We start from the raw sequence: 18,880 nt of genomic DNA, 5'->3' as shown, positions 1-18,880 counted from the left end.
TCCGCGCTTGAGAACATGGCGACGGCCAAGGTGCCGGTATCGTCGGCGGCATGTGATTTCATGAATCAGATGTTATGGTTTCAGAGTGTTTTCTTCTTATCGTGAAGGGGTTTGGACAATCGGTTGAGCTTTGGCAACCTAGGTAGCATGTCGTGGTCACCGCGCACGAGAAATATTCTGTGCACGTTAGTCTATGACTGGGTACTCGGCAACGTAGACTTCGTCCTCTTCAGTTCTACTTCGTCGGACTGCGCACATGAGCTGTGAGTACGCAGATTGACATTGGAAAAGGTCAGTAGGAGATTGTGTTTCTTCAGCTAGCTGGTCCTGTGGATTAAGCAGGTGGCACCTCTCGGACGTAGCTCAAGATGTCTCTCCTGGTGTTGCATGTCTTGTCGTAGAGCTATATTGAGTTTTTGCTTTTGGCGAAGAGCGTTTGTTTTCTCATCCAGTACGCTGGTGTGAACCATGCCTGTTGATGACTTAGGATTCTGTGTGATGTGTTACTGTTTCCCAGGACTTTGCCCCCACTCGTGAGGATTACTCGTCCGCAGTGCTCGCAACTGCAACACGTTGTGAGACGAAAATTTCCGCAAATCCTGTAAATTAAACGACTGATCCTGCAGCGTTCGGGTCGTGCTTAGTTTTGGATAAAACACTTGATACAGTGGAAACTAAGTCAAACTCCAGTAATTTTTGAAGAAAATGAATTTCTGATTAGTCACTTCTCAAAATCTTTAACCACGCCCCCTGATAGACTATGTAATCCAGAGATTGAATCGCGAAAGATTGCGTCCTTTCAACGCGTTGTACTTAACACCAAACCTTCCTATCTGTTGATCTCATTAATTGCAGAATCCATAAGCATTAGATCGTACTCACATCGACATATACCTCCTACTTTCTAGCTACTATGATCTCTATCGGTTCTGAAGAACATGTCACTGCAGGTTGAGTGGAATAGAGCATAACTACCTTCACTGTCACTTTCCAGCTCTGCAGCGAACGCCCTGAATCTTGGATATTCGTGGTCGCTGTTGTAACCGAAAGTTCACATATCTCGCTCGCTTCAAGCAATCAGGATTCTCTCACCTGAATCTTGGTATGTCATCAAAATTATCCATCCCGCAGGATGCAACTATTTAAGTTCTCAAATTTATCAACACCAATTCGAAATGAATACAGTTAAATCGTTAGGTCATTGAGGATTCCATCTCGACGTCTCCCTATGCTGACATGCCCTTTTTAAATAAACTCTAGAATTAATGTCCAGTTTAGAAACATTGAGAACCGAACCCTCGATGACAACGTTCAATGAGTAGTTTCTTGAGTACTATAGCATCAGATGGGGGAGAAGCAATACATCCACATCAAACAAATGTACAAATGAAAATCCTACAAGTTACTGTAAGATCTCCCCAAGGCGGAACACCTTGCACTGACTTTCAAATCCGTTAATAAATTTTCGTCTGCCCACCGTTGATCGATAGTAGAGACTTCAGAGACTTCGCCTTTACAAACTGCCGACGTTCATCGTACGGCAATTCTTCGTCCAGAAATGTACAATGATCTTTTGCTGTTGTGACGGCATTCGGTACGGCGCGCGCATTGGCCACGTATGTGAACGAAGAAATCTCAGCAGGAACGGTTAGTTCCGCGTCAAATTTGGCTCTCTTTCGACGACTTTGAGACTTCCAAATCTGTTCTCGGTGATATTTGCACATTGTGATCCCGAATTCTGCAGGTCGAGAGCACCTCCAGCCTTTTCCATCATCCCGCTTGCACTGATACTCAACCTGGTCAGCACGGATAACTTTCTGTGATCTGGAAACATTCGAGCTGGCTCTCTGATTTATTGCTGTAACATGCTTATGATCTCTGCCAACATTTGACTGTCCAACAAGTCCTTCAATCGTGTTCTTAACTGTCTTATGATCGCCATCATGGAAGGATGGAGATTCACTCAGTTCAAGAAAACCAGAGCCGAGCAGATTTGAATAGCTCTGTTGTAGATTTTGTAGCTGTCTAGCAGCTTCTATCATATCGCTGCTTGAAACCGCTTCTCCCCCATAGAATTCTGAACCTCCTGTAATCAACGACTCGTTTTCTTCGCGTGCAGGAAAATCCGGGAAGAAATATCTCCCACGCCCTTCGTGTTCTATAAATTTAGAGCTGTCGCGAAATAATTTAGCCACGTTCACAGTCAAACTTTCATCCCCGTCGTTTGACCCTGGTAAGCCTTGCTCTATCATCTGGGCAACTGCGTCGCAAGCACTTACACCAGTTATACCCGATTTTGAGCAAAAATTGCGTAATGATTGCAGTAACAAATCTGCTTTATCTTCCATTTCTATGGTGGATGTGTTGCTACGGGCTGTTCCAGCTGTGAAGACTGGCTTGTGCCTGGTAAAGACAGATTTCGTCCTCGGCGGTGTTGCTGTCTGATTCCTCACTGCTGAATCGATACCTGAACAACAGCACAGACCAAATCAGAATCCTGGACATATCGCACAGCATATAATCAAACAGTCAAACTCCAACAGGGTAAAGCCGTGATAGATCTGTAAGAGATTACTTAGATTCAGAAACCTGAAGTTTTTCATACTTATGTGTGGTGAAAAGTCGTACTATTAAGGTCGTGCCCTAAGTAAAATTTGTATTACAGAGTTCTGGACGCGAAGATGAAGGGAATTTTTGAAAGTAATCACCAAATGAAGTATATTGTGGCGTGAGTAAGTTCAGAAAACTGACAACAATAATCTGATTCAAAAGCATTCAATGCGCTCAGTACTAAATCTCAACACTTTTAGCTCTATCAAAGTAGTTGTGCAACAAATAATTACCTGTGTCCTGCATGGAAGAGTGCCCGTTGAAATTATCATCAGCTGAAACCCTGCCATCCACCAATGTTTCCATAGGTCAGATCCACCGCTTCATAAAATAACTTTGTGCGTTTCGTCGGTCGTCGTCTGGACTAATTTCTATTTGCAGAAACATCACTACGATCTTGCGGCACCATTTTTGTAGTTGAAAACGAGTGTCACAACATGTAGGCTTGCTGACCACAGCTAAAGCACCCAGAGCAATGCGGCGGACTGGAGATTCTCCATACAACAATGCTACAGTTACCGCACACGAATTTATAACAGCCTTCGGAAGAGGCTATACCTGGTCTTCTCTATATCATTATCCAAGCCTGGAGTTCTTTCCACGGATGAACCGTTTGCATGTTCCTGCTGCAACGTGGAACAGTTATGGTCTATAAGTGTTGCAAATCAACCATGGCCGCACTGCAGACATGATTGCAGCTTATGGACACGAGAATGGAGAATCCGTTGTAATAAACACAGTCGGCCCAGTAACATACTCTAACTTCGCTATTTACATGAACCGACATTTCTCTACCCGTTTCTCAATGCCAGCCGGAAGCCTGGGAATTACAACATTTCCGAGAATAAACCACGCCTGGAGATTGATTTATCTACCAAAGCTCGATAGGGCGGGACCAACAGCGCACCATAATTCAATACTTCTAGTGTCTGAAAGCAATCTTATAAAATATCACATGAGCACACATATTACTTACGCCCGACACTTGCAACGTGTTAACTACAATATTCCGCAATCGACACTACCAGGTACTGAGGACCACTGATGATGTCTGCAACTGGAGCAGCAGCAAGCGCGACGAGTCGTAATAACGCCTGCTTCGCGTCGTCCTTCCTGTCCTCATTCGAACAAACCTCTTTCTCCGGATTCACCGGGATCTCCTGCAAGAAGGAACGATCGGCAGGCGGAAGCGGCAAGCATCGGTGACCCTTACGGATCCTCATAGCAGAAGAGTCAGAATTAAAAACGAAGATTAAAATGAGAGAGGACTCAAGGGGATGGAAATGGTAAAAAAAAAACACGCTGAGAAGAGAGGCAAAGAGTGAGCGAGATTTGTCCCGCCGCCGCTACCACCGTGTTCACAAAAACCACAGAAGCATCGTAACGAGCAACAACCATAGCAACCAGTGAGCGCGGGAGCGCGGGCTTGGGCTGGGCTGCAGGTACAGCGAATGGAGGGAGATAAAGGGGGGAAGCGAAAGCCAGGACCGTCTCCCAAGCAACGTTTTGAGAGAGAGAGAGAGAGAGAGAGAGAGAGAGAAAACACATGACCGACGACATCCGTTTGACTCTCCTCTCTTCATTCATCCATGTAGATCCCCTATCGCATCTACGGTGGCTCGTTCACAATTGAAACCTCCCGATACTGAACCACCATTGACTGATCATCAACCACACCCTTTTGAATTTGTAACTGACACGCTAAACGAAAATCACTTCTCCGCGCAGAATTTGGTATGTTCAACGTCGATGTTTAGTACATGGTATCGCAAGTCTTCTATTTGCGTTTTCTAAACAATCTCTCCTGAAACATGGTTTTGTAAACCTATAACTGCAGTATTGGCTATTTGTAATTGATGATTCTGAGTGACGAAAAAACGTAGGACCTCCCCACACGGTCAATTCACATCATCATTGCTGACGGTCTATCCTTTACTCTAGTACCCTACACTAACCCAGGATAGCTCATTGTACAAGGCACTTCGGGACCAAAAGAATGTACCCCCGTACAAATGGATTTTACAATTGAAGAAGCTCTCGACGTGTCTTCTGAGGCAGTGACTGTAGAACACCCGTTTCTGGGTCTGGGTCCCAAGTAGCCGAGAACTCTAGGTTCGAATCCTTGAAAACCGCATCCGTTAGCGGAATAAGGAAGTCGAAGATGGATGAAGGCCTACAGGTTTGGTAAATCGACCTGGTTTCGTGCGTTCCGGGACTGGACGCAAAGCGTCAGTTGTAGGTTGGCGATGACGAGGGCTGAGATATTTGCTTCGTGATGTGGAAGCATCTGATTCGGTGCTCTATTTTAATGCGACAGCGCTATCGAGTTGCGCTAGGAAATGCGCAGAAAATGAAGCATTATTATGGCAAAGTCACGCCCACGTTGTTGTGGAATCGTCCACTGTGAAGCTTTTCAAGCTGATGTTTGATTGCTATCATTTTTCTTCTGTTTGGATCAATGCAGTCGATGAAAGCATGTCGGATTCTGTGCGTCGGTTGCGAACAATGTAGTGGGTTTCTAAGGAGTGTAGCAGTGGATTCCACGAAACAGGTTTGGGCTCAAATGACCGTGCATGTCATGACGCCCTGGATCTACGACTCCTGACCAAGATGCAATTTATTATAGCTGATTGAATTGAATTTGTCCTGGTCGTATTGGCTGCTGACCAACTGCAGGCGGTAGGTACATTTTGGATGATAAAATATTTGTTGTACCAGTTGGGAATCGACATTTATCCTTGAGAATGGGAGCTAAAGTGTGGGAAGATGTCTGAAAGTTCGCGGCCCCATATAATGTGTGGGAGTTGAGCTGGAATTGGTGATGTGCCTGGGCACTTCGCAAATAGCATTTCGAGTGGGACTAATCAAGTGAGACTGATACGAAAGCCAAACGTCGCAGCGGAAAGAGGGTTCGACTGCTGGTGACTGCAAAGGATTGATGCATTGCGAAAAATTGAGGGATGCAAAAGAAATTCCTTTCAGGCTTAGCCAGAGTAATGTCATTCGACACTTGACTCTGAATTTTCCTGCAGAAATAGTCAGGTTTCAGAATCGGGAGTTTCCGATGTGCAACAAGGACAAACACAGAATCGATGTCTCCGGCGCAAGGGTTTCCAGTATCACAAAATTCGTACTCGGAGAAGTATTCATGAAACCATGGGATGACTATTGGAATGCTTCACACCAACACAACGAAATGAGACAAACGACCCTGAAACGAAATGAAACAAACGTCATGCCGTGTTGCTAATAAACACCGTCCGAGCAAGAAGCTTATTTGAAAAGAATGCATATGTACAAGATATAATCCGGAAAACATTCCGACTGGCTGATAAGGCCTCTACACACAACATCCCTAACAAAATCTCCGGTAGCTCAACGTTCACAGTATTGACTTCAGGGATTTTGCTTTCACAAATTTCCGACGCTTAATATCAGGCAGTTCGTCGTCAGATTCAATCATATTGGCGTCGACTGATTTATCCACTTCTGAAATGGAAGATATCTTGACATCCTTCGGTATAGGGTACAAAGGCTTCACTGGAATCTGTTCCTTTGACTTATTCCTCGATTTCCTTCGACGAATTTCGGCCCGGCGGATCTGATCCCGGTGGTACTTGCACAAAGAAAATCCTACTTCCGCAGGTCGAAAACATCTCCAACCCTTCCCATCATCCCGATTGCACCGGGATCCTGATTGATCCCGCGACAGACTCGCCTTCTGTGAGCTGGACGCCCTGGCGCCGCTCTTGGTTCTCAATGTTACAATTCTATGATCTAATTTCCCCTCGAGCCCATTTTTTTCCTTGCGATTTGTTACCCCCTCACGATCAACGATATTCTCCTGCACCCTCTGCAAACTTTGCAACTGCCTCGCAGCTTCTTCGGCCTTTTCCGCTTCTGTAGGTTCTCTCAAAATTGCCATCTCACAATTAACACTGGATTCTTCAGCATTGAAATTTTCCCACTCTTTTAAACTCGAAGAATCCTGTACAAAGTATCTTCCACGCTCCTCGCGCTCGATGAAAGCGGAAGAACTACGGAATGCTTTAGCTACCTGAACGATCAGTCTCTCACCCCCTTCGTTCAAACCTGGTAGGCTTAGCTCTCGGATTTTTGCAACTGCCTCTTTCGCTGTCAGCCCGGTATTCACAGCAGTAGAGCAGACGCGCTTCAAAGACTGCAACAGAAGATTGTGCTGATCCATGGTTTTCATTGCAATAGATGGGCTGCTATCTTTCGCGTCCTTACGGTCTTTGACAAGTGACAAGTCCGACGTGACAACTGACTGCGCACTTACTAGAGCCGTTGGCGAATTAGTTTTCACGGGTGCCACACCTAGGTTACACAAGTTGCCGCTCAAATTTAGGTTCGACGAGGTACCATCCGTTCCTTACACTATCAACATGTTTTGCTGCACAATTTAGCATACATTGCGCAACTCTGAACTGAACACAAGGACCAATTCAGGCTTACCCACCGACTCCTGCAAGATCCTAGGTCATAGAAGTGCTAAGCACGAAACCTAGAGAATGACTCACTGTACCCAAGAAATTATGGTTGCAATGACCTGCAATCAAGCAATAATCAGGTCCTAAGCAACCTCCAGCTGAATCGTCTTCAAATGCTCATTACGTAATGAAGATGCGCACTTAACATCCCCAAGTATTGTACCTGCTCGTATGATAGAGCTGATGGAGAGTTTCACTTCCGCGGAGATCGACGCGCGACGCTTTCTTGAATGTCCATCAGCTGACGACCCGGTCTCAACTGAGACAACACGCGATCAATCTGTGTGAGATCACTCAGACTAGAAGGGCGATTTCGTAAAGATGTGAGGTGGAGGGTCCTGCTATTAAAGTTGAACCCTAAGGTAAAGTTGCGTCACAAAGATCTGAGAACACGAAGATGAAGGGCTGTCGGAGCAAGTCTCAGTCTATTCCAAACCCTCAGAATTATAGGGGCTCAATCAGTATACTTGTGGAAGCAGTGATCACCTGTATTCTGAACCGCGGACTGGTCGTTGAAATCATCATCGGCGGAAACCCTGTTATCCAGCAATTCTTCCACAGGTCAGACGTCGCGTCAGACCCATGGCTTCGCACAAGACATTTATGCATTTCTTTCAGTCCAGTTGATTCCTGTCTACTAGGCTCGATGCTCCCACAAAGTTATCTGTGTAGCAACGACAAGCTTCTAGACGGGGCGAGTCGATCAACGACAAAGAACCTGATTACAATTTACGGAAACGTGTGCTGACCACAGCTATGGCATCTAGAGTATTGCCCACCAGTGGAAATACCAGCAATGCGACAATTGGGAAACACACCGGAAGATGGCCTTCAGAGGAGGACGTACCTGTTCTTTTCTGGATCATCCTCCAGGCTCGCGTCTCTATCCAAAGACGTGCCGTGTGCATGTTCCTGCTGCAACATGAAACCGGTCAGGTCTGTCAGTGTTGCATATCGACCATGGACCGCTGCAGATATAATGAAGACAGATTTTCTCCACACGTCTAAATAGGCTTCAAGTAACACACTTGGACCAGTAGTATACACTAACTCATTTCTCAATGCCAGCCAAGTCCGAGAGCTACATCGGTTCCAAGTAGAAACGGCGTCCGAAGATTGCCTTTTCGGCCAAAACTCGACAATACCGCACCGGAATTCATTACGTCTGGCGTCTGCAAACAGTCTCATAAAAATACCACTTAGCCACACGCTACACGTGGATCCAAAACTCACGACGTGCTAACTACAACCCGGCAACTACAATCTCCACGCCAGCAGTACCAGGTCCTGAGAGCCTCTGGTGGCTGCAACGTCTGCGGGTGCAGCAACAGCAGCAGTGCCGTCGGCGAGTCCAGGCGATTGGACCTCGGCTTTCCGGGCATCTACCGCACGACCACTTTGATCCCTGTGCGCCAAATCCTCCTGCAAACAAGAACGATCCGCGGGCGCCAGCGGCAAGCAGCGGTGGCCTTTGCGAATCCTCATTGGGGAAAGAACGCAAGCTGCAAGCGCACAAAAAGGAAACTGCCGCTCCCAGCGACGAGCGCTGCACCGGGGCGACTACAAGCGATGCCGAGACAGGAGGCGCGTGGCATGGAAGGGCGAGGTTACACTGGTGGCTCTTCACTATGGGGGGGGGGGGGGAGGAGACGGAGACGATACAGCACCAGCACCAGCATCAACAAACACCAACAACAACAACAACAACAGCACCACCACCACCACCAGTGCGCGCGGATGGACTGCGGGTACAACCAAGAGGGGGAGGTGGGGGTGCGAGGCAGGAGGGGCCGGCCACAGACAGCACAGCGTTGGGAATGAGGACACGAGTGGCTTTCATTGAACTACTTTCGTCCATGATCCCCGCGCCTCCTTCATCCATCCATCCTTCCTTCCCTCTCAATTCCCCTCTTCCTTCCGCTCTTATTCATCCGTCAGTTACACCGTTTCAGTTCCGCAAGCACCAAAAGCACAGACCCCTCCAGGCTTCTGGAATCTGCCTCCCTCTCATTGGATATCATTCCCCCTCCTCCACCTCAGCATGCCACGTCATGCTCTTCTCCTTCGTTGCTGCTGCTCCACCTCAGCATGCCACGTCGTCGCCCCCCACAAGCTTTTCATTCTTGTATTTAAGGCATTTCTGGAATCTCCTTTCCTTCTGAGCCACACTGCAACTCGTCTCTTATAAGCACCTTTCCTTTCATTATAATCACAAAATAAAATTCAAATAAATTCAAATAGGATTCAAGAAGCTTGAATTATAAAAACACTCTTGTGCTGCTGTTGTATTCCATGGAAATAAATTCACTTTTAGTGTGTTGAAACTTGCAAGTGAGGTATCCTCTATTTGCATACTACATTAGGGAGAATTTCATACACGATAAATACCAATAATTTAAAAAATAAACAATACTTAAACTTTTGAGGGTATCTTTTTGAAGAAAAAAAATAAAAATCTGTAACATATTATAGATGTAGGTGATATTTCAAAAAATATTATTGCACTGAAAACAGTTGTAAATGAAAACATATTGAATCAGATGCATACATGTGGGCTTGAGTTGTATGTACTTTTGAATAAGTTGAATTCAAACTGATTTTTTTTTATAATAAATAAGATTTTTTTATTAACTTTAAAGCACATGTATATTTTGATGGAACTCACTGTGATTAAGAAATAATTAAAAGTTAACTAGCATTTTATTTATTAATCTTGAATTAGATAAAAAGACGTTCAGATGTTTTCCCAGGCAACAATATCATATGTAGATGTTATAAATTGTCACATTCTAACATCAACCTTTGAGTATGAATGAATGGATGTCTGCATGTATGCATATACTGTAAATAATAAATTAATTGCAACCTGAATAACTGTTATTTATTAATTTTAATTCTACTTTCTTTCTTCTATTTTGTAATGATACTCTGCATATTTCATCATTAAGATTTGATTACACACAGAAGTGATAATTACCAAAAATATGTGTAAACTCATATTGATTGAACACATATTTTTGAAAAAGAACTTATTTTATGAAGCTCTATATTGCTTTTTCTGTTTTTTTAAACCAAACATTGAAAAAAGATAATTTAAAAATTAATTCATGAATATGTTCGAAATAGACTGTGTGTTACATTGCCGGATAAGGCAAATATTATATATATATATATATATATATGTGTGTGTGTGTGTGTGTTACTTTGTAAGAAATAAGATTTTATTTTTTATTTTTAATTCTGTTTTTTAACTTCTTTTCAATATATACCTTTATTATTGTTGATTGGTTGTTTTTTGTAAAACAAATCTGCAATATGTATGTATGTATATATATATATATATATATATGTGTAATTTTTTTGAGAGGCTTTTTATTGATTAATGGATAAACATGTGGTAATCAAGTAACTTAAATCCAGACGTTTTGATAAAGTCTAGATTTAGGGGTTACATTGAGGTTGTAGTTATAGGAATATTTTGGATTTTGGAATATTACAATGGGGATTTTAGAATTTGCTTAAGGTTCTTGGGAATGCCAGTAGGAATATTCAAGTAAGTTATTGGTTTTTATCATTTCTAATTGTTAACATTAATATGTTGTTGTTATTATTATTATTATTTGTTATATTCAATTATTTGTGTATTAACTATCAATCTTTTTATGTGGAAGTTTTCGTGTTTTTCCAAATCATCACGCCTAAAAACCTACACTTTCATGCATAACAAGGATAAAACGAAATTCATACTTAAGAAAGCATAAAACTGAATAAAACAAAAAACTAGCATATACGCTTCAATTTCTTGAAGCCCAATTCCAACTTTAAGGTGTGACATTCACCTCTTTTCTAGAATTTTTGGAAATATACTAATCTATATCAATGACTTAACCACACATACATAAATCAAGTATATATATATTTTTAAATAAAAAAATAAACAATTGAACCAATTTTTAAAATCTAGTCTCAGTGTTTAATTCAACAAATGAGTCAAAGAAGAAATTCATTCACAATATCATTTCTACATTCTACACATTTCAAAAAGATGAAAACTTCAAAAGAAAAAGAAAAAGAAAAAAAACAAAAATTATTTCAGAAAAGAAATGAAAATGAAAAGCCACGCACTTATTTTCCCATCACCACACCAAATATCACCCAAAATAATAGATTTCCTTACAAATTAATATTATAAAAAGAAAAAGAAAAAGGAAACACGCATAGTGTTCTTACACATTCCCCAAGAGAGGACATTCCCTAGGACCCCCCCCCCCCCCCAACCTTTCCCCCCGCAACTGAAGCTTCCCCGCAGCCAGGTGCCTCCTTGGATGGGACGCCGGAGTTTTTTTTTTCAAATAAACAAAAGCAACGAAGAAACGAAGTGCGCGAAGGGAGGAGGAAGAAGAAGAAGGGGGGCGCCCACGCGGGACAGATTCCGAGATAGCGGCACTCCATCGTTCTCTTCTTAACTAGTCCACTGCATCAGAATCCTCAACCTCCATTCCCCATTTTCCATTCCATTCCCTCTCGGCTCACCAGTTGGCTGTGTGTTTCCGCCATCAGTCGTTTCATTGTTATTCAGCTGCGCTAATTCCGTGTGTTCAGCGAGCGAGCGAGCGAGAGAGAGAGAGAGATTGCGAGATTGATACATTACGTAGCTGGGGTGGGTTTCGTCGATGCGCTGCACCGTCACGTTGTTGGCATTGCGACACTGACGTTGAGAGAGGCTGTGCGTCTCAGTCGTAGTGTTAGTGTTCCTGTTCAGTGAATTCACCTAGTAGAGTTGTGGGGTTGAATCCTAGGAAGAGCAGTCGGAATTCGCTTTTTTTTGGGGTGTGAGTTATTGGGGCTGATTAGTTTTGGGTTTCGCGGCTGGATTGAGTGCTCTGAAGGAATGATGGGTTGACGGGAACGGGATAGGATTTCGGGATTCGAAGGTTTTTTAGATTCGGTGGCTTGGAAAGAGGGGGATTGGAGGTGGGTTTTTTGTGGGCTGAATTGGGCACGCGTGTTGCCAATCTCCTGCTGCAACAAGGGATAAGCTCGCTTGCATTGCAGGCGGTGCGATCTCGTGCGATGTTGTCGATTGTGAGGCCGCCAGCTCTGGTTTCAGTTGCCTCTCCCAGGCTTTTATTGCCAGAGCAGCAGCAGCAGCAACAGCCATTTCACTCTGTGACTACGACGCTGCGGAAGCGCGTGATACGTCTGGGAGTCGTGAGGGTGACAGCGTCCGCGGATTCTATTGGTCTGGTCAATGCTGGTCCTTGGCACACATTTGCAGGTCTGCGAGCACAGCGGTTCAACAGGAGGAAAGACTTTGTGAAGTCGGAGCGTAGCAAGCGCAATTATCGAATTGTTGCATCGGCTCAGGCTCGAGATGGAAGGGTACGTTGATAGCTTTCTGATTAGCAGAATTGGTGGTATGGTACAACCTTGGAAATCCAACCTGATTTCAAGGTTTTATGGTTTGCTATTTTTTTGGCATTAATTTCTTGATTCTTGCGATTTTGGGTGCGGCATTCTTCTGTGTATTGCGTGGTGGGGCGTAGAGCGTGAGGAAGGAGGTGTTGAATGGTCAATGAGACTCCCTATTCTGATTTTTGATGCGCATGTCCCTGAATTTGACTGAACAGATTAATCAGGGTGAATTCACGGAGATGGCTTGGCAGGCAATAGTTGCCTCTCCCGATGTTGCGAAAGAAAACAAGCAACAAATTGTAGAGACAGAGCATTTGATGAAAGCATTGTTGGAGCAACGAAATGGATTGGCGAGGCGAATTTTTTCTAAAGCGGGCGTGGATAACACTTCTTTGTTGCAAGCAACTGAACGTTTTATTCAAAGGCAACCTAAGGTCCTGGGTGACACAAGTGGGTCTATGCTTGGTCGGGATTTGGAGGGATTGATTGAGAAGGCACGGGGTCATAGAAAGGATTACGGGGATTCTTTCGTGTCTGTTGAGCATTTGGTCCTGGCATTTACTCAAGATAAACGCTTTGGGCAACAACTGTATAAAGATTTCCAGTTGAGTGCGAAGACTTTGAATGCTGCAATTCAGTCTATTCGAGGTTCTCAAAAGGTGACTGACCAAGGTAAGATTCTCCTTTGTAACTTATGCAAGTTTTATTCTGTATTGCAGGAGGCAATCTTTTTATCACTGCACTGGTGATCACGCGACCCGAACACGAGTGCTTAAAATTGCAGTCATCTACTCTGGTTGACAGCAAGGCGGCGAACTTTGGTGTATAATTGTGATGAATCATTTGACAGAATGGTCCATGAAAAGTAACCTTGGGACATGTTTGCTTGAATACCAGACCCAGAGGGTAGGTACGAAGCTCTGGAGAAATATGGAAAGGACTTGACTGAAATGGCAAGACAGGGAAAACTAGATCCTGTTATTGGACGAGATGATGAAATTCGACGCTGCATCCAGATTTTATCTCGTAGAACGAAGAACAACCCAGTATTGATCGGAGAACCTGGTGTAGGAAAGACAGCCATTTCTGAAGGGTGAGCACTAAAAATTACCTTTCGTCGTCTTTTTTGTCGCGCCTATTGAATTTATATGATAAGGTAGGTCGTAGTATCTAAATAGAAGTGGGTATCTATTCTTAATGGGTTTTGGATGCTTGGTGGCAGTTTGGCTCAGCGTATTGTGCAAGGAGATGTGCCATCAGCTCTGCTTAATCGCAAGCTGATTTCGCTGGATATGGGATCGTTGATAGCAGGTGCTAAATATCGTGGAGAATTCGAGGACAGGCTTAAGGCTGTCCTGAAGGAGGTAACCGATTCCGATGGTCAAATCATTTTGTTTATTGATGAAATACATACTGTAGTTGGCGCTGGTGCTACCAGTGGCGCAATGGACGCTGGGAATTTGCTGAAGCCAATGTTGGGGCGCGGGGAGCTGCGCTGCATCGGAGCAACTACTCTGGACGAGTACCGGAAGTACATTGAGAAGGATCCTGCACTAGAACGTCGCTTCCAGCAAGTCTATGTGGACCAACCTTCTGTCGAAGATACAGTGTCTATTTTGAGAGGTCTTCGCGAACGTTATGAATTGCATCACGGAGTGCGGATTTCGGATAGCGCTTTGGTGGAGTCTGCAATGTTAGCTGATCGCTACATTGCGGACCGGTTTCTCCCTGACAAAGGTATGTGAAGGTCTTTGGAAGTTTCAGAAATGGTTACTTTTTATCCTTGGGCTGTTGGATAGATCCTTTCATCGTTTTTTTTTTTTTTTTTTTTTTTTTTTTCCAACGACGCATTATTTTTCTAAAAACGATTCTGATTCAAACTTTCTCAATTTTCAGCAATCGACCTAGTGGATGAAGCTGCCGCGAAACTAAAGATGGAAATCACTTCAAAACCAACAGCACTTGATGAAATAGATAGGTCTGTGCTGAAGTTAGAAATGGAGCGGCTGTCTCTGAAAAGCGACACGGATAAAGCATCACGCGACCGGCTGGACCGACTTGTTACTGAGCTGGATCTTTTGAAGCAGAGGCAGAAGGAGTTGACAGATCAATGGGAACATGAGAAGTCTGTGATGACTCGGATTCAGTCCATCAAAGAAGAGGCAAGTATACAGTTGAATGTTTCTTGTTGATTCATCTTCTTACATTTTCCCGGAGCGCAATGTCCAAGCTCTTGTTGATATTTGTAAAATAGAACTGCAGATAGAGTCTGTACTGCTACACAGGCAGCTATTCCCTCAAATTCCCTTCATAAAATGGTGCACCTACTTTTCTAAGAACATGATTTTGGAAAGGCAAATGGAGTGGTTTCGTCGATTATGCTGGGAGAGTCGAGAAGTCTGATCATCTCCTCTGTCATGTATAGGTTGATAGAGTGAACCTAGAAATTCAACAAGCAGAGCGGGATTACGACCTCAACCGAGCTGCTGAATTGAAATATGGAAGTCTTACGACTTTGCAACGCCAGTTAGAAGCTGCTGAGAAGGCGCTTGATGAGTATCAAAATAGCGGCAATTCTATGCTTCGTGAAGAAGTGACAGGAAACGATATTGCAGAAGTTGTGAGCAAATGGACTGGAATTCCCATTTCGAAATTGCAGCAGTCAGAGAAGGAGAAGCTCTTGCATCTTGATGATGAGCTTCACAAGCGGGTCGTAGGTCAGGATCCAGCTGTGAAATCCGTTGCTGAGGCCATCCAGCGTTCTAGAGCTGGGCTCTCTGATCCTAATAAACCAATTGCCAGCTTCATGTTTATGGGACCTACGGGTGTGGGGAAAACTGAGTTGGCCAAAGCTTTGGCGTCGTATCTCTTCAATACTGAGGAGGCTATTGTGAGGATTGATATGAGTGAGTACATGGAGAAACATGCTGTTTCTCGGCTTGTCGGAGCACCCCCTGGATATGTTGGCTATGAAGAGGGTGGGCAACTCACAGAGGCTGTTCGAAGAAGACCATACGCTGTGATTCTTTTCGACGAGATAGAAAAGGCTCATTCTGACGTCTTTAACATCTTTCTTCAGATCCTTGATGATGGGCGTGTGACGGATTCACAGGGCAGGACTGTTAGCTTTACTAACACTGTGATCATAATGACTTCCAATGTGGGGTCACAATATGTCCTTAACAGCGCAGATAGTATAGCTGGCAACAACAAGGAGGTCGTATATGAAGCTATGAGAGCTCGAGTGATGGAGGCTGCAAGGAATACATTCCGACCAGAGTTTATGAACCGTATTGACGAATACATCGTCTTCCAGCAACTGGATCGGGATCAAATCAGCAGAATCGTGAAACTACAGGTAACACTTTGATCACCTTCATCGCTAAGTTTGTCCATCTCCACAGAGCCGCTGCCCGCCGTAGTTAGTACATGGCTCCATCTTTCAATCGGGTTTTCTCACAAATCTCTTGCGTTTGTGGGTACAGTTGGACCGTGTGCAGAAGAGACTGATGGACAAGAAGATCACCTTGAAGGTGACAGAGAGTGCCGTCCAGCTCCTCGCAAGCTTGGGTTACGACCCCAACTACGGAGCACGGCCAGTGAAGAGGGTAATCCAACAGAGTGTAGAAAATGAGCTAGCACGTTCGATTTTGAGAGGAGACTTCACGGAAGAGGACACAGTTTTGGTCGACACTGATCTCACATCTGTAGCTGGAAGCAGTCTCCCACAGCAAAAACTCTCTTTCCGAAGGTTGCAGGCGGTTGATTCCAACCAGGCGACAGACTCTGATTCCTTCGCGTATGCAGAGGGTCAAGACAATTGAGAGCACTCTTCCTCCACTTCTACCTTCAAGTGTTCGAAATCTTCTGGAATGGCATTATCATGTCCATTAACCACCAATAAATTTCCACAGTGCAACCTAAACTTATTCCACCTGGAATCTGCCGCCTCAAAGTTTTTCTCATCAGGTGTCCGAAGAAACGCTGCTTCGGCAACCTGGATTTGAGATACAGACTCTGGGACTGATATGTGACCCTCATTGAGAATTTTATCCTCTTTTGTCAGACATTCAAACTAGGTTTTGGAATTTGAAAAAAGATGGGGATCTGATTAAGCCGCTGCTTCTACTCTGTCCAGACGAGGAATTTCAACCTCTGTTGTATAATATACATGAGGCTTTACACCGACAAGTTCATGAGTTGACTTGTGACCACTGTATCTTTAGCGAACGTGAAGTAAAACGAGTGTTTCCGGAGATATCCTTGTGCAGATGATGGAGCTCTTTTTGCATTGTAGCAATGAGTGGTTATTCATCAGTGTGGTCACAACGTACTCTTCAAAGATATCTTCAAAATGAGGTTCAAATTGAGGTAGATATTGACAGAGCTGTCATCTAATTGTCGCCGTGCCAGAGTAAATTGGTTGTACAATTGGCGAAGGTGTCGCATCGAACTGCATAACAAAATGGATTCTCTTGACTCGATCCCTATCTTTGGAAACTGAGCTTAATCTCTAATTGCTATTTGATGGCTTTTTTCTTGGCTTTTCTCACTTCAAAGTTCCCAATAATACCATTCTTTAAGTTGTGAGGAATTTCACTCCAAAAAAAAATGCCCTTTAAGATTCTTGTACTCTTCAAATGTAGTTGATGTTCACTACTTCTATAAAATTATTTTCCACCTCTTTCAATTTATTCTACAAAACACTACAACTTTTAGGTATTCTTCAAATGTAGTTGATGTTCACTAGTTGATGTTCACTATCTCTACAAAATTATTTTCCACCTCTTTCAATTTATTCTACAAAACACTACAACTTTCATGGAGTTTGAAAAGGAATTAAAAGAACTATGTTCAATGCTCTAAAATTCTTATTATGCATCTCTCCATTTAGAATTATTAATAAAAACTTTAACACATTTTTTCTTCTCTTCTAACAAAACACATAAACTCTATAATTCCAAATTTTCCCAAGTTTCTCCATAATTTACTAATGGGATTACTATCAACTAAGGATAGTGTATGACTTAGAGCTTAAAATTATGTCCAAATTGGTTGATCAAAAATTGACTAAACACATGTTTTTGAACACAATTTTTTTTTGAATCCCAAACATTTGCTAGGACAAACACAATAGCAAGGCATACCAATGTTGATTCATGCTGATTGAACTTGAAATGACACTTAAACAATGAATCCTAATACTACAAATAAATGCCTTTTATGCTTGAAAAAAATTCATTTAAAAATTATTATTTACTCCTCATGATTCATTATTTGATTTTTTTTATTTTTTTATTTTTTTTATTAAAACTAAAGTTATGGTCATCCAATTATATGATACTATTCTTACCTAATTAATATGTGAGAATTTGATGTGCTTGGCCTCATATTATAATAGATAGATTATAGCTAAGGCTGCAAAGCTCATATTTTGCAATGGCATTGGATTCAAATCTTGTGCTTAAATAGTCTAATTTTCTTTTATTTTTATCTTTTTTTTAAAAGAATTTCTAATTATTTAACATTAATATGCCCACTTTTCATAAATTTATTTTAAAATATATTTAATATTATTAATTATTGTTAAGATTCAATAAATTCTTAAATTATAATGTTTTATATTTATTCACCTAAAAATATGTTATATGGCATTGTAAGTTCAATTTTTGTTCTAAAATCACAAATGAACTATTTCAATAACTTGCAATAATATATTACATAGGTTTAAATATAGATTACATGATTTTAAGTTGTTGTATAAACAAAAATTGTTACACATAATACATCTAGTACTACAAATCAATCACAAAGTATATAATCTATACCAAATACAAATGCACAACCAACACACTTTTAAAAAAAGAAGAAGAATCTACATACAAAAAAATCAAGCTATCTCTTACACCAGAAAGGAAAAATCTAAGAGTAGAAGTATGAGTAGAAGATAAACCTAAAAACTTTACTAAATAGCTAATCACCATAGTTAAGTAAAATCCTTACTACAAGCTTTTTCTCTCTCAAAAACCACTTATAAGACTTGATTTAATAAGAATGTTGAGTCAGGAGATTTTTTTGCTGAAGTATTTAAATCCTAGTTGACATTGACAAAGTCAACTAATGAAAAAACTAATTGAATAGAAAAACCACTAAATTAAACTAAATTAAATATATTTGATGAGATTTGGCAATTGATGCTACATCACATGACAGTTGTTGTATAAATAAAGATTGTTACACACAATACATCAAGTGCTATAAATCAATCACAAAGTATGTAATCTAAACCAAGTATATATGTACAATCAATATATTCTCAAGTGCTCTCATCTCCTTCCTCTTCC

At 42.3% G+C, this 18,880-nt stretch overlaps 3 protein-coding genes across 6 annotated transcripts; 1 reads left to right on the top strand and 2 right to left on the bottom strand.

Moving 5' to 3' along the window:
* Positions 1 to 1,105: 1,105 nt before the first annotated feature.
* On the bottom strand, positions 1,106 to 4,130 carry LOC112285506 (uncharacterized). Of its 2 annotated transcripts, none has more exons than XM_024526406.3 (4): positions 3,636 to 4,130; positions 3,169 to 3,233; positions 2,844 to 2,893; positions 1,106 to 2,467 (listed from the first exon to the last, which is right to left on the bottom strand). In XM_024526406.3, exons 1-4 carry the CDS (start codon positions 3,831 to 3,833, stop codon positions 1,455 to 1,457), a joined length of 1,326 nt encoding a protein of 441 aa, XP_024382174.1. In that variant the 5' UTR covers positions 3,834 to 4,130; the 3' UTR covers positions 1,106 to 1,454. The 2 variants fall into 2 exon arrangements, with proteins under 2 accessions (XP_024382174.1, XP_024382173.1); XM_024526405.3 differs by having other exon boundaries at positions 3,169 to 3,236; positions 3,636 to 4,129.
* A 1,723-nt stretch (positions 4,131 to 5,853) lies between these two features.
* LOC112285463 (uncharacterized) lies at positions 5,854 to 8,914 on the bottom strand. 3 transcript variants are annotated; one of them, XM_024526316.3, is made up of 6 exons: positions 8,403 to 8,914; positions 8,207 to 8,293; positions 7,969 to 8,036; positions 7,608 to 7,657; positions 7,285 to 7,380; positions 5,854 to 6,948 (listed from the first exon to the last, which is right to left on the bottom strand). In XM_024526316.3, exons 1-6 carry the CDS (start codon positions 8,604 to 8,606, stop codon positions 5,993 to 5,995), a joined length of 1,461 nt encoding a protein of 486 aa, XP_024382084.1. In that variant the 5' UTR covers positions 8,607 to 8,914; the 3' UTR covers positions 5,854 to 5,992. The 3 variants fall into 3 exon arrangements, with proteins under 3 accessions (XP_024382084.1, XP_024382086.1, XP_024382085.1); XM_024526318.3 differs by lacking the exon at positions 8,207 to 8,293 and having other exon boundaries at positions 7,969 to 8,033; positions 8,403 to 8,913; XM_024526317.3 differs by lacking the exon at positions 8,207 to 8,293 and having other exon boundaries at positions 8,403 to 8,912.
* A 2,708-nt stretch (positions 8,915 to 11,622) lies between these two features.
* LOC112285877 (chaperone protein ClpB3, chloroplastic) lies at positions 11,623 to 16,794 on the top strand. Its single transcript, XM_024527197.3, has 7 exons — positions 11,623 to 12,503; positions 12,752 to 13,208; positions 13,434 to 13,629; positions 13,759 to 14,273; positions 14,433 to 14,698; positions 14,962 to 15,894; positions 16,022 to 16,794. Exons 1-7 carry the CDS (start codon positions 12,195 to 12,197, stop codon positions 16,358 to 16,360), a joined length of 3,015 nt encoding a protein of 1,004 aa, XP_024382965.1. The 5' UTR covers positions 11,623 to 12,194; the 3' UTR covers positions 16,361 to 16,794.
* Positions 16,795 to 18,880: the final 2,086 nt, after the last annotated feature.

The sequence above is a fragment of the Physcomitrium patens genome, chromosome 8 (genome assembly GCF_059467195.1).
Source record: "Physcomitrium patens ecotype Gransden chromosome 8, ASM5946719v1, whole genome shotgun sequence".
Classification (NCBI taxonomy): Eukaryota; Viridiplantae; Streptophyta; class Bryopsida; order Funariales; family Funariaceae; genus Physcomitrium; species Physcomitrium patens.
Note: the sequence above shows the minus strand (reverse complement) of the source record. Positions and strands in the feature narration are given on the sequence as shown.

Coding starts and splice junctions, on each gene's coding strand:
- LOC112285506 (XM_024526405.3), bottom strand. CDS start 3,833: ATGAGGATCCGTAAGGGTCACCGATGCTTGCCGCTTCCGCCTGCCGAT. Junction 2,894..3,168: donor AATGATATAGAGAAGACCAG/GTATAGCCTCTT, acceptor GGTGGATGGCAG/GGTTTCAGCTGATGATAATT. Junction 2,468..2,843: donor CTCTTCCATGCAGGACACAG/GTAATTATTTGT, acceptor GCTGTTGTTCAG/GTATCGATTCAGCAGTGAGG.
- LOC112285463 (XM_024526316.3), bottom strand. CDS start 8,606: ATGAGGATTCGCAAAGGCCACCGCTGCTTGCCGCTGGCGCCCGCGGAT. Junction 7,658..7,968: donor GATGATCCAGAAAAGAACAG/GTACGTCCTCCT, acceptor GCTGGATAACAG/GGTTTCCGCCGATGATGATT. Junction 7,381..7,607: donor GTCCGCGGTTCAGAATACAG/GTGATCACTGCT, acceptor GTGTTGTCTCAG/TTGAGACCGGGTCGTCAGCT.
- LOC112285877 (XM_024527197.3), top strand. CDS start 12,195: ATGTTGTCGATTGTGAGGCCGCCAGCTCTGGTTTCAGTTGCCTCTCCC. Junction 13,630..13,758: donor AAGACAGCCATTTCTGAAGG/GTGAGCACTAAA, acceptor GCTTGGTGGCAG/TTTGGCTCAGCGTATTGTGC. Junction 15,895..16,021: donor GCAGAATCGTGAAACTACAG/GTAACACTTTGA, acceptor TTGTGGGTACAG/TTGGACCGTGTGCAGAAGAG.